Source organism: Anser anser (genome assembly GCF_964211835.1).
Source record: "Anser anser genome assembly, chromosome: 21".
Taxonomy (NCBI): domain Eukaryota; kingdom Metazoa; phylum Chordata; class Aves; order Anseriformes; family Anatidae; genus Anser; species Anser anser.
Window position 1 is genome coordinate 11,505,399 of NC_139742.1, and position 15,031 is coordinate 11,520,429.

The following is a 15,031-nucleotide window of genomic DNA, read 5'->3' on the forward strand; positions in this document are numbered from 1 at the left end:
GAAGCGGCACTAACGAGGAGGGTTAGGTGAGGCTGGGGGATGCTGCGGGTGCCCAAAGCACTTGGGCAAGATGAGGAAGAGCAGACACCCTTGTGCACTTTCAAAGTCTGTTTTGTAACTTCCTAGAAAAGGACAACGGTTTGCTGGTCTTGAATGGTACATGTTCACTGTCATCTCAATGTTATTTTTATTTAGAAGATTAGGGGTAAAATTACAAGAAATTGAAAGAGCAAATTGTTCGTTGTCCAGTTGATGAGAAGCAGATTCCCTCCTTCCCTTCTGGGAGGATTTAGAATCAGTTTTATTTCCTTGGATCCTGATTGTATCTCATTCTCTGTAGAACAGGTTAAAATCCAGCTACTTGCAGCCCTAGGGTTTGTTTTGCTGCATGTTAACAGGTCTCAGTCCTTCTGATGGATATTTTGATGCGCTTCCTCCTAACTCTTTGTCCTGTTATTTCTGGGAGGGTTTGAGAGCATTTAAGACAACACACAGAGGTCTTTTCCATTTCTAACATCTACAATTCTGTGAGTATGTTTTAAGACCAAGTACAGTGTTGTTTTACATTTCCACAATACCGTTTGCTATAAGAAATACAGTTTCAGTTATTCTTCCCAGTATTATTTAGAGGGAGAACTGTAGCTCTGAAGGAGACTGGAGCTTGTGGGGTCACTCCAGTTTGGCAACTAAATCTCAGTTCTTAAACCAGAAAAAAGACTTTGCTACATTCTGTCCAGCTCCATTAATACTGCATTTTTACTATCTCCTTTTGTGTGTCTTACACCTTTTAAACTGAGGTGCTTCCAGTCTTTCCATACATCACGAAAACAAGCAGAAATGCTTCTTATTACTGGAATTTGGCACAAGAAAGTTAGGTCTGCAAAGGATTTATAGAAATGTATACACATGCACATACATGTGCACACATTTATATATCCAGCACATTTATTTGTGGCTGTTTTTTGAATTGTAGGGGTACAGAAACTCACCAAGATATTTGAGGCTTCAGACACTTTTTACCGATCTATTAAACAAGCCTGCTTTTGGTCTCACAGCTGAAGTCTTGCAGGCCTTGCTCTATGTTGTGCCACATCTTTTAAAGTTTTTGAAAAGCTGAAATTTGCGAAGCAGCCACTGCACATGCTGCAAAACTGCTTTTTAGTGTATCTATATGCATATTTCCCCATGAGTACGTGCACTTTGTTTTATTTTATTTTTTAAATAGTGGTTTTAATGCATGCCTTTCAGAAATTGAATGTATTCAACAGGGCTGAAAAACTCTCCTAGACAGTATGAATTTAAAGCATGATTACAAAGAGATACATGCCCATGAAATGTACTCAGTTGTAATGAATCAGTGGTAATGGATAACTGAAAACAAATCTCTTTATGTGCTTAGGAAATTCACCAATAACTCACATTTTAAAATACACTTGTCTGCTTTTTTTGCGTGCTACGTAGAATAGAGATAGTAGTGATTTTTCATTACTTTTAACCTACAACTTACAGGAAATTAAAAGGGAGTTTCAAATACTGGAGCAGAAAAAGTAAGTTAATGACAGCTTATTAGAGCTAATTTTCAGTTATATCCATGATTTTTTTTAGTGAATTTAAGCTTGGTCCTTAATGTTATTTTAAGAGTTTTTCTATGGTTTACTTTATGCACATGTAAATTAAAAACTACTTTTGGTCTATGAGACTATTTTGTTTGGCATTCAACATTTAATACAATTTGATAATTATTACAATTTTCCTTGGTCACAGACGTCCTTTGCAGGCTTTGCAGTTGATTTATGCAAATGTGTCAGTCAGTCTCATTCAGTGATTTCAAAAGAATATAACAGAATCAGTTATTCAAAGTAGTATTTTCAAATGCTTAAAAAATGAAATGTAAATATAAATAATAAAAAAGTGTATTTTTTTTCATTTGGTGTGCTGCTGATATATTGTATTAACAGCTTTATTTCTTGAGCTAGTCAAATTATAGTCATAATTTGCTGTCTGGTACCCACAAACTTTATTTCTTTTATAGTGTTTCATTTAATGGTCTCTCTTGTACTCTACAGGGTTTAGTTTGATGGAGGAAATAATTATAATTTTAACTGGTCTGTTCCATCGAGATTTAAGTGGGCTCTATTGTACAGCTTTCTTTGTATATTACAACACAATTTATAGTGATACAAAGTACGTTAAAACACTTTACAGAGTTGAGGACAGCTACTGTCCTACAAGCAGAAAGTGGAGGAAAGGCTGTGTGGAGATGGAGGAAACTAAAAAGGAAACAGACCTGACATTTTAAAAGCCATAAAGAGGCAGGTGAGGGTCCTCGCAGACTGGTTATTGTAAGGGAAAAATAGAAGATGCAGAAATGGAGGGGAAGGCAAGTAGGATTTGTACCAGTACAATACATGCCATGGTATGTTATTTTAATTGCTGCTCTCAGATGAACTGCAAACAATGTTGGTCACAGAGCAATAGGTTTACACGCCTTTTCGTCTTGTTGCCTTAAGCTTTAAGCTGCAATGAAAATGATGGTGACCACCTGGATAGAGACCAGCAATACCCCAGCAATCAGAAAACAAAGCGTATGAGGACATCATTCAAACACCACCAGTTGCGGACAATGAAGTCATACTTTGCTATTAACCACAATCCTGATGCCAAGGACTTGAAACAGCTAGCTCAGAAAACCGGCCTGACCAAAAGAGTTCTTCAGGTAAGAAGAGCAGTCTTTTGTACCAAAACATCAATTTTATATAAGAAATGCTGTGGATTTTACTAATCTTCAAGCTTTTCATAATCATTCATACCTTCTGTGAGACATCAGTTACATTCTAGAAAGTATGAGAAAAGTTATTTCATTTCAGCTTCCCAAAAGCAGATCACTTGGGTTTTAATTTTTAATGACAGTTGTGAAGGCATGGGGTCCTACTTGTTTTCCTGAAGTTAGTCAATTCTGGTGCATGTTTTAGCTTCTGATCTGCTGCAAGAAAAAGAAAAAAGTTCAGTTAATGTAAATAGAGAACTCTTAATTTAGAAATGGTTTTCTTTGTAAGTGAGTAATCAGCAGTTGTTTATTATTTTATCAAGACAGGGAAGATGTCTTTTCCTTCACAATGTAAGTGGACACAAATTTAACTTTTCAAAGATTATTTTTTTAGTCATAGTAAAGTAATTTAGAATGAAAGGCGACTGCATTTTGAAAGTACCTTTTCCCTGAAAGCTGGATTTTTCTTGCTTCAAGGATATACACTCCATTTGAATTATTATGGCAAGGAAAGGTAAGAATATTAGCTGGATTACCTCCATTCTAATTTATAGTTCAGATTCAGGAAGTGAATTTTAATGGGCACTTATTCAGTAACTATAACTAGAGATAAATGTGGGCATATAGGAGGCATGACATTCCAAAATCTATTGCTGAAGTCTTTAAATGGATCTTTAATAGTAGAAAAAAATGGTTTGTGGGCTTCGTAGAGAAAGCTAGGGCTCAGGCGCCTGGGAAAGCACTGTGGACAGCCCTCACAAATTCATAGGCAAGTGGAGGGCAGCAAACAAAAACATTGAAAAAAACCTGAATTCACTGGAGAATTGTGGATCTTGTAGTGTTTACACCTAACTGAAAAAGGAATAAAGGTTTGTAGGCTTCCTAGTAAAACTGCTAATGAAAAACTGTATGTAATTCCTTCTCTTGGCCATGTCCATCACAGCTGGATTTTGCTTGTTTTTGTGAAGCTGATTTGCAGTGGAACAGATTCCTCCTCTATAACTGGTGCACATCCTAGCACTTGACATAGTGCCTCTCATAGCAGCTCTCTTTTATCAATGAGTGTGGAACAAAGGATTTTCTGCATTTAACTATCATTATTTTTGCACTTCCTCATTTTCTCATCAGAGTTTACACACTTGAGTGATATCTACTTTGTTACCAGTGCACTCACACCTGAATTATCTGGGAAATTTCACATAGTGCATGAAGAAATTAGATCGGTGCCTAGAAAATGCCTCTCTCTTGATCTTCCTTCTGTTCTTTTTCCTCAGTCTGCACCAACTTTGACTTCCATATCTATTCTCTTTTCACCCAATGAGCCTGTCCTTCCAAATCTTTTCCAAGTCTTTTTCTCTGTTCCTTCCTTTTATAACGTATTTCTTCTCTCTAAAGCTGAATTCCATGTCTCTCTTCAGCCTCTCTTTCAGTTTCTTGATCGCTTCTGTTTCCATGTTAAGTACACCACATCTCCCAGCTTTAAGGTGCACAGTGCTTCCTCTTTTTTTGTGGCAAACCTTTACAATTCTACAAAACTTTTTTCATGGTTTTGGTAATTGGTGTTTCACTTCTTTTACTTTCGCAGTTAAATGCTTCTTTATCTCTGGGCTCCTTTAGCTGAAGAGTGGTGCAAGGTAATAGTTGGTGGTGAGGACTGCACACAGAGGATGGTGCTGTTGGAGGCACTTCAAGAAAATGACTCGGAGTGATACTTTGCGTAGTATCGCTTGAGTTTTTCTGTCTGTTATGAGCACTCTCTACTCCGTTGAAAATTAATATGGGCTTTAAAAAACAAACTTGCTTTTTGGATTTTAGAACCTTTGTGCCCAGTTGGTTTATTTCTAACCTGTGAGAGAAAATAATGTGTGCTTCTGAAACCATGGAGGGAATTTTTCGAACGCTGAAGTTCACCCGTACAAGTTTCAAGGTTGCTTCTTGCTGGGGAAAACTCTTCGTGATGTTGGTTACTGAATAGTGTCACTTGTTAATTCTTTTGCGCCAGAACGGTTGGCATTCCATCTGTGTCATTTATTGAACATGAAGTAATTCACTGACACTATTGATCTAAACAAGCATCGTTAGTATTAGGCTGTCTCACATGCTGAAGGCGTATGGACTCCCAGATGTATATACACACATTCCAGTAGTAAGAAATTTTCTGCTTTCCCTATCTTGTTATTAGGCATGTCTGTAAGCGCTTGTATTTTTGTATGTTCAGGTCTCAGTTCAGCTGATGAAAGATAATGATTCTTTATCTATCATGAACAGAATGTAGTGTAATAGAAAATACAAGGTAGCAGATGAGGAGAAAGACAAATTCTCTTATTCTGAAACCAGTGGGCTTTCTAAACGTGCAGAGGAGTTCCTGGTGTTTTTAGGAAATGGCTATAGTGCCATTACTATAAAGGCAGTTCCATATAACATGTAATGAGGGTGGCTTGTAGGTGAGCAGAGAGTTTGGCCATGTTCATAATGAATGATCTGTGATACTGGACTTGGAAGACCTGAGTTCTGTCTTGGCTTCATATACAGTTAGTCATCAGCTACCCATGTCCAGAAGTGGAATGACAGGGAAATGTAACATACTGCTTCAAAAATAACATTTCATTCAGTGGCTTTGTAATGCAGAATATTTTCCTTAAGTAATGACATTAGAATTACAGTAAACCTATTTATATTTTTACTCCCTATCTTTATATATTTCCATTCCCATTTAGCTTTATATTTGCATTTTGATATGCACCTTGTACTGCAGCTGGGGAGGACGAGTCCATTATTGTAAGCTATCATTCTTAATTAAAGTGACCAGCTAATTGTGAGCTAACTAATTGGTGTAAACGTTACTCTTTTGGGAATCGATCTTTCTTTTTTGTGAGTTTAGAAAGTGAAGGTGGAAGTAGATAGCCCTAAGAACATACGGTTTGCTAGCTATTGCTATGTACCTCTTCTCTAACCAAGAGTATGGAAAACGACTATCCATGGCAAAAGCAGTTTAGGAACATGAACCATTGTTTTTCAGTGGGGGTCTTCTACACCGCTTATCCTTTCTTGAATCACTCCCCAGTAATGTTGAGATGAAAATCCTACAAAGATTATTCCTGAGTGCATTTGGACTTTGCTAATTCGGTTTCCAGCAGTCAACAAGCACAAAAATTTTCACAGTCGTGTGTGAGTATCCTGCACTATCCTTTGGCGAAGATTTGCTTTAGGATAGCATACTGCAGACTACTTACCAAACCTTCATTCATAAAATATCCTATAGTTCTCTTTCAGCTGTATGTTTAATAATCAAAACAATTCTCAGAATGTGCCTTCAGTGAGTAAACACGGTTTGCTGTGTGGTGGAGCATCCTTTACATTTTTATTTGTTTCTCCCATTGTTAGTAAGTAGAGTTCAGTTGACCTAAATGTCTCCAGGTAGATGTGTGAATTAGCAAAATTGTGTTTAAAAATTTGTTTCTAGTGTAAGCTATTCGTACAACCAGTATACAACAGTTGCAACAATGGAGGTGTTACCAACAAAAAATAAAGTTATCTTAGATAGCATGACCTCATTCATGATGATATCTCAATTCTTTACAACAATTAGCATATTTATTTTCAATACTTCCCTGTCTTATGGACATGTTATTTTATTCCCATTTTACAGTCAGGAAATGGAGACAGAGAGAGATAAATTAGCAGTGCAGATCACTGAAGAGATAGTATAATATTTTTACTGCAGAACGACTCTGCCTAGCTGCTGAGCTGCCCAGCTACAGGCAGGCGGCTCGGCTCCCCAGAATGTGGTAGCGTCAGTGGGTCTCACGGCTGCTTTTATTTCTCAGTGGGAGTTTTGGTCCATATTTTCCCCATTTGGTTTGAAACAGCTCAGCCCTGTAATGATACAGTTAGACAGAAAAACACTATGTACTTCCCAATGAATTTCTTTATTCTTCAGTGCTGAAGACCAGATTCCTAATTGTGTAATTGATGTGAGATAAGTCCTTCTGGAACAATTCTTTCAGTTATGTATATTTGGGTTATTATTTCTTTACTTGGATGTAATACTGTTACAGGTGCAGGGCCCGAATTGCCAGTGTGCACATAGAGCACTGCTGCCATTATGCACGGGACAGCGGCCCTGGCTCGCCAGCTCTTGCACGCTCGTTTGCACAGCTATACGCAACAACACAGGGCAGTAGCGAATCAAGTTGGCATTCCTGCAACTCAGAAAACAATAGTTTTAATTCTTTCACTACTCTTCAATGTTAAATCTTTGCTAAATATTTTTATATCTTCAGTGCATACCAGAATATCACTATTGCAATAATTACTTTGTTATTCATTTCTATCATAAAACATGGCATTTTCTGAATTTCAGTTAATAAATATTTAGATGCTTTTTCAGTAATATTACAAATATCTACTACTGGACAACTTTAAAGAGCTCTGTAACCATTATCTGATTAACCTTGACAATATCTCAACTGGACTAGAGGTTTTGTCTGTTTTAATTATGCTGTAACTATGCAACATATCAACAGTGGCAGTCTCTAAACTTAAACTTCATATATATGATTCTTTTTACAATTTTTAGAAGGTATATATTAAAAAATTGAAGCCAAATTTCTTAATTTGTTGGACAAATATAATTATCTCTTACTGAAAGGTAAAATAATCTCAAAAGTGTTAAAATTGCTGTTTTCTACCATTCCTACTAATTGGCGCTTGAGACTTTGTAGCTCGAATGCCCAGAACAAACTAATTTGCTTCACCTGCACCCCTGGCACACGAGGCTCCTCACCTTGCTCAGAAGCATGCACAGACACTTCCACGACTCTCTTCTTGCAGGGCTCTGGATGAACAGTCATGCGAGGGGAAGACACTGGCTTTGAATGTTTCAGGCAAAAATACCACAATTGTTTTTGCAGTTTTGACCACATCACAGGTTTACCGCTATAATGGACTGTGTTATAAAATAATTAATATATTTTTGCAGTGCTAGTTTAGGAGAAGGTTTCTGTTTTCTTTGTGTATATGAAACCAATATATACCCTTTAAACAAAATGTTTTAGTAAGGGGAGCACCAACATAAACTGAAACAAGGACCTGTAGGGATGTGAGTAATGAAAGCAGCTCGTATGGCCGCTGCTAGAATTTGTGCCTGAGGATCATTTCCTTGTGGCATTCCCAGGAGAGAGTGTAAGAGAGAGTACGTGTGCTTACAGACCCTTGGCTGAGAGAGAAAGCTTTCCAGAGGAAAAGGAGAAGTGATCAATAGGGGGAACTCAGGGCTGGACCGTCCATAGATGAGAAGAAAGCCAGTCAGAGGAAAAATGGTTTGAGCCATCTTCACCAATTCTAACTGCAGCTGGCAAGTTGAAGGGAAAGAGGAGACTTCACAGGACTGCGTCGTGTTTCCGTGCCACTCCTCCGCCGGCAGCCTGGCCTGAAGTGGATCCTGCGGCAGGGACTGCAGGTTCAGAGTTAGGGGTCAGGATTTCTGTAAAGGATGCTGTGACCATAGCAGCCTTGTGAGCTCTGCACACTCACTTTCCCTGTACGGGCCACAGCGGAGAAATTTGATGGACTAAGGCTGGGCAGGTACTTTGACTCAGCTCCTTTCTCTGACAAATACAGAGATGATGAAGTTCATTGCACCTGGAATGGAAAGACTTGGTCCTATTCCTTGTAAGAGGTCAACGTGAGAGCAGTAGGATCAGGATTGAGTCAACTGTAAAGAACATAACAATGTCAGAAGGCCTTCTGATAAGTAAGCGCAGTGAAATTTCAGCTAGTTGTACCAGCAAAATTAGCTGGCATCAACATACAGCAGGTTGAACACAGGGTATTTAATGGCATTTTCAAATTTAATCAAAGTAATATTCTGTACCTACAGTTCATCCAAGTTTCACAAATAAATTTTATCTATTTTCAAATAGGTAGAAAAATATTTTATCTTTAAACAAATCCTGTAAACAGTAGAGAGCATTTTTAGCTTGGACCTAAACTGAAATTTAACTGAAAAAGCAGTAGTCATAGCATTTGTCCTATGATTAGTTAGTGATTAGTTAGGTAATAAATAATGCAAGAAGTAGAAATCTTGGAAATATTATTGCTGTATGTGGCTATCATTTCTTCTGAAATTACATTTTTTTAATGCAATATGGGCTTTTAATACCATTTGAGCCTCTTTTTCCAACATCATTCCAGGACTGAAAAAATTTAAAATGAGACTGGCATAGGAGCTGAATCATTTGAGAAAGAAGAGTAAGAAAGAGGGACAGTCTTTTTTGAAAAGTGAGAGCACTGCTGAGACAAGACATGAGAAAGTTCCCGAGAGAGCCCTCTGAGCCCGCAGGAAGGCAGGGTGCTGTGCTGTGTCACCTTCTGCACACAATGGGAGATGGACCTGAGATAGCAGGGTGCTGAAACTCGCTAGTTTATGTTCATCAGATGCTTGATTTCTATCTCGTCCTGACAAGTACTTCTGGGAGTGAGGGCAGTCAAGGATTCTCAGGGGCCGCCAAATTTGTAGGCAACTTTATACACAGCCTACACTGAATGACTCCCCTCCTGTCCCAAGCAGACTGTTTACACAGAGAATTGCAGGAGAGGGAAAGAGGAATGCTTCACAGGCATGCAGAGGACACTTTTCATGACTGGGGCTACTTTTTTAACATGTTACCATAAAAACATCTTCACCAATTCAAGCTTTGATGAATTTGTGAGTTTGCTTTTGCTTTTCTAAACACTGCAGCTCTTTAAATGCTACCCTGTTATATTAAACTATTTCAGGTTTGGTTTCAAAATGCTCGAGCCAAATTCAGACGGAACCTCTTACGTCAAGAAAACACAGGGGTGGATAAGACTTCAGATTCAACACTCCAAGCAGGGACCCCATCAGGTCCTGCATCAGAAATATCCAATGCCTCCATGAGTCCATCCAGCACTCCCACTACTTTAACGGACTTGACTAATCCTACCATGCCTACTGTGACATCTGTCTTGACGTCAGTGCCCGGAAGTCTTGAGGTTCATGAATCTCGAAGTCCTTCACAGACAACTCTTACAAACCTTTTCTGATGACTCTTTCTTAATAATTTCTTTAAAAAAGAAATTATTCTTAGTTGAAATTCCAAGTGTATTTTAATAGAGGCTTTGAGCAACTGACTAACCACAATTAGGATCTCTCCTAAAAAAAAAAAAAAAAAAAAGGAAAAAAAAAAGAAGGAAATGTAGTGTTCTGGTATTACGGAGTGTGGACTGAAGAATAACTTGGAAGATCTATTGCAACACAACATTTGTGTAACTGTACAGTTTTGTGGACTGAGCAAGGGAAACAGCAATTAATTTAAGTTGGCTAAAGCTTCTGTATTTTCAAAGACTGCCATGTGCCTTATATACTGTTTTATCTACATACTTTGGATTCCATGTCCACTTCTCTTTTTCTCTCTGTATATTTATGACCAGGGCAAAAATGTCAAGAGTTTGTTACTTTGAATAGTCCTAAGCCTTTCATTGGTTGCTTTGTTGTTTTAGAATTTTAAGGTCGAAGTCTGTTCGAATACCAGAATTTGTAAAATCTAACCAGTAATAAAACCACTTATGGAAACTACTTGGTAATGGCTGCAGTTACATTTAACATGAGCTTCACAATCAAGATAGGCTGATTGTATTTAAAAGGATTAGAAAATTGCATTTCAAACACGGTATCTGCCTAGGATAAACTCTAAATATGATGTATACATTCCTCTTGTTCCTGAAGTCTGTATGGGTGAGAAGTCCCCCCCGTACAACCGTCTAGGTATATTCAGTATAGAGAAATAAATAACTGTTAGTTGCAGATAGAAATTATCAGATAATGTTAAAGTTAAAACAGGCAAAATATATTTAATTTTGTTGTGTGAAAGAAACTTGACTTCAGCCAGCATTTATGAAAACAATCTTGCTTTTGTGCAAGAGAGAGCTTGTCCTGTTTCATGGAGGAGGCAAGCTAGGTATCCGACAGCCGTGTGGCCAGAAACGGTTTACTATAGAGGTGGACACTGGGTTATGCTTTCCCGAGGAAGAAGACAGAAGTATTTCAGGTTATTTTACAATATTGGTGGGCAAAAATGAGGCAAAATTATGTCTTACAGAGTCACAGCCTTACATTTTTTGTAATGCTTTGAGGGAATAGAAAGCCAAGGAAGAATATGATATTATCAATACTAAAAAAGTGGATATTCCTTTAACTATTATGGACCTTTCAATATAACTGAATTCCTTCTCCAGAAAAAAAAAAGTGCAGAATATAATTCATATTTTGAGTTCTTTTTCCTATTGTTTTTAAAGATGCTTTTTCTGTAATTAAAGAAATACCTCAGCAAAGTTTAAATATGTATGAGTATACACTACGCTGTTTGCCCAGTAGTTTTATAGATTTTTGAGTGGTACATAACATGCATATGGTTGTTCCTTTTCAAACCTGTCACAATCATTTTTTTTCAGTCAAACCCTAGGTTGTATGTGGGTAGCTCTCTAAAGCTAATCTGTCATTCCCATTGGATCAAAATTGCTAAAAGATTTTCCAAATAAACAGCAAGATATGTGCCAAGATTTGTGTTCTTTGCCCTTTTCAGAGCACTGAAGATAATTTATTAGGCCAGACTTTTTGGTAACAATGTTTTGGTTTTAAAAGCACTATATTCATACAGCTTTCTCAACTGAAAATTTGCCTTCTCATGCAAGCCAAATTTCTTTTGAGCTCAGTGAGAGATCTCAGAGAACGAGGACTGTGGGATAGAAATGCTGACATAATTAGGTCATTTATTAACCTTTTTTTCCCACACTTCTGCTTAAAAAAATACAGGTGAGTTATCTGGAAAGCAAGATAGTACAAAAAATCGTAACTATCTTAGATCTGTGAAAAAGATTACACTCCAGTCTCCAAAACCAATAGACTAGCATAGTTCTTTACGTTTAGTCACAATGATGAAACATTTGAAAAAATGAATTCAGGTTTAATTAATAGCCTTTACAGATATATCCGAGACATTTTTTCCTCATATTATAAATGTCTAATAAGTAAATTGTACTGGTTAGTGGACTGTAAAAGAGTACGCCTTTCACAGACATTCAGACACAGATTCTGCTGTATGTAATGTTTTGCTCATTGTCAGCTACCTTGGAGATTTTATTTTTTGACGTGCTTTGCTGTATCTTTTCTTGATTTAAACGGCAATGTTGGTCCAATGTTAAAAGGATACAGCCCATAATTAGAAACCCTGTGTATTAACCTGTAAGCAGTTTTAAAAAACAGAATCTTGAACTCGTAAGTGTTACAGCAAATGTAGCGGATGGTTCTTATTTGTGATCTTGTATTTTAACTACCTGAATCCACATGGATGGAAATACCTTTCAAAACAACTCTCAATATTGCCTTTTCAAATAACTGAAATTTATGAAGGGGAATACTCTAGTGTTAATATTATCTGAAACCTATAAGAGACAATTAGATAATTGTCTGGTTTAATCAAATCAGGGATTTTGCATATAAATAAGAGACGATATTCTATGTAGGGTCTTTATGTAGGTACATTAGGATTCACGCACTGGCTCCAATGACCTATGTTGTCCCCATGATTGTTTCAATCCTGTGGTATTGTTTGGTTGTTTAGAGTTTGTTGGTTTTGAATGCTGTACATTTTTTTACTACTGCAAACCTAATGTTTCTTCACATACTTGTACAGTTCCACATTTGATGTATTAGTCTGAAATTCTGTTAAAAACATGAACAAAAATGGAAATGATATTTCTTTGGAAGTGTATTTTTACTGTATATCTAATTTGAACTAGTTGAACATACTTCTTTACATTTTGCATGATAGGTGTGTAGTTCATTTTTTAATATGAAAGAGACTTAAGAGTAACTTAGAATGAGAATATAATGAAACCTATACAAATATGGAAAATACATACAATGATTTGCTACTTTTTGACTCAAGAAACTTTTTGAAATACATTTTACCTAGTTTATTTAAGATAATGCAGATATTTTGTCTTTGAGTTCATAAACAATAAAGAATATGAAAGGGGATTATGCATTAGAAAAACTTCCAAGTCACTTGGCAGCAAGCTGGATTGTTCTTGTCAAACAAGGAGAGAATATTTGATCTTAGGAATACTGAATAGACATACTTTGTTATGAGGCATAGTGTTACTGTAAGTGGTACGTAATCACAACTTAAAATCCATTGATACTGTTAATAGTTACATTTCATAAAACTTATTTCTTAGTTCATGTTGTCTAAGTTTGGGGAGAGAAGGCCAAGGATCGTTATACTAACAAAGAAGCTGAATGCTTGCTCTGGAAGCAAAAGTGAGTTTATAAAAAACACTGTGGATGGAGAAAGGGCCTCTAGGATACTTTGATTTCCAAATTATCATTTCTTACTAACTGTTAAGAACACATTTAGAGCACTTTCCTATAGCTGCTTTTTTTTTTTCCCTTTGGAAGGTAAAGATCAAAACTTAGACACCTTTAGTAATCATCTCCTTTTCTCAAAAGAAAAAAGACAAAAAAAAAAAATCAAAGTATGAACCAGAGTTGAGATTTAGGCATGATGGTAGCAAAGCCATCCAACTAAAAGAAGTTCCAAGTGTACATGCTTATGGTCTTCACAGTGACTTAATAGTCCTTGGAAAGAGAGATTTGCATTGAAAGTAGCTGAATTACAATTTATCCCTCCTAATAGGGAGGCTCTAACCATTTAAGTCGTTCCTGGTAGCAATTATTTCATCCATAGCTAATATGGGAAAGATAGTTCTTTGGAAGTGTAGTTAGCACTTTGAGAGTGCTAATATCTGTAGTAAAATAATGATCTGTAAAATGAAAGTCTATGCATTTTCCAGACCACTTTGACCTGCGTTTGAAAAGGCTACAGAGTGAAACGCATGTGCAACGTGTCCAATTCACCTTAGCAGCCAGGGTTTGGCTGGGTGTGAAATGCTCGTGCATCTGCTATTTGCTGCATATAATTTATGCAGTTGCCAGCTTTGTGCATTTCTGCTTTCCAAGTTTGCAATATTACATCTCACTTTCCAGACCTACGAGTCCTTTTTGTCTTGTCCCTCAAGTGAGTTGACTGGAACTCTCCTTACTCCCATACTTGAAATCATTATGCCCAAGTCTGCAGCACCTTTGTTTAAAGAAATAAACCTAGCAAACCACACCAATTGTTCACACACTCCCATACATTGCATTTACGGCTGGTCAGAGCCTCTGGTACCATACATCACCACCCATGTAGACAGCAGGGGTGATATGAATCGTGGTCTGTCCTCATCCTAATTAAAGAGAATTAAAAGAATTAGATTTTTGATCTATAGTTGATAAATGTGTTCTAAGAATATCTTAGGGCTGGAAAATCACTCAAAGAGGGAATAAAGAGGGCATCTTTCTGACACACGGGAAGCTGCCATGAATATGAAGACAAGCAACACAGCAGCTGGACTGCAAGTGCTCATGTTTTCACTTTGTAAATGGAGAGATGGTCTTTAATTCATTGCAGGACTTAGCTGGGATGCTTAAAATGATGTGATTTCAGTCTGGAAAGTGAAGAATCAAGTTTGAATCTGTCGTGATGTTAGGTGAGTTACCAGTAATTTGTCTGAAAATTACTGTCGATGGAGGCAGGATGGCTCCACTGAATATCAGAATGTTACCTTTTAGAAGTAAATTCTCTGCTGATGCAGCATTTATCCCACTGTTCTGTGGGGCGGTGCTGCTAGGAAGGCATCTTCATGCTCGACGTGGTAACCTTTCCTGAAAATGTTTAGTAAGTAGGCTGAACTAGGAAAGTCAGAGAGACCAATAATCTATTTGTAATAATTTATAATTGTAATCAGTATCCATGTCTTGTTCTGCTAACATTTCTATTTTTGCAATCCGTGTGCTACAGTTAGTCTTTTAGCATTTGGGGTTTTACAGAGGCATTTTTAGGTTGTTTTACTGAAGGTAGCTTAGGCTTCGTGCCGTGAAGGGAAGTAACCGTTGCCTCGTGTCAGTCATCATGTCTTGCTATCCGTAGTTAAAAAAGCAGCTGATGTGAAAGGGCAGTTAGAGAATCTTCAGCTGAATTTAGCTGCATTTCTTACATTTGATTGTTTGTAGGGAGTTTTCACTCTTTACTTTGAGTGAAGCACAGTCAAGATACGACTCGCTGTCACCGAGTCGTGTCTGGGTTTTGTCACAGAAACCGGCCCTGGCTACACGAGGCAGCGAGCGCACACGCCAGA

At 37.3% G+C, this 15,031-nt stretch overlaps 1 protein-coding gene across 9 annotated transcripts in view; it reads left to right on the forward strand.

Moving 5' to 3' along the window:
- The window catches only part of LHX2 (LIM homeobox 2), a 46,227-nt gene extending 35,862 nt beyond the window's left edge, over positions 1-10,365 (forward strand). For 6 of the 9 annotated variants that reach the window (XM_083807021.1, XM_083807022.1, XM_083807019.1 and 3 more), the window contains exons 4-5: positions 2,511-2,716; positions 9,548-10,365. In XM_083807021.1, coding sequence (XP_083663147.1) covers positions 2,511-2,716; positions 9,548-9,835 — 494 coding nt within the window. In that variant the 3' untranslated portion in view covers positions 9,836-10,365. The other 3 variants (XM_083807025.1, XM_083807024.1, XM_083807023.1) reach the window with 3 other exon arrangements.
- Positions 10,366-15,031: the final 4,666 nt, after the last annotated feature.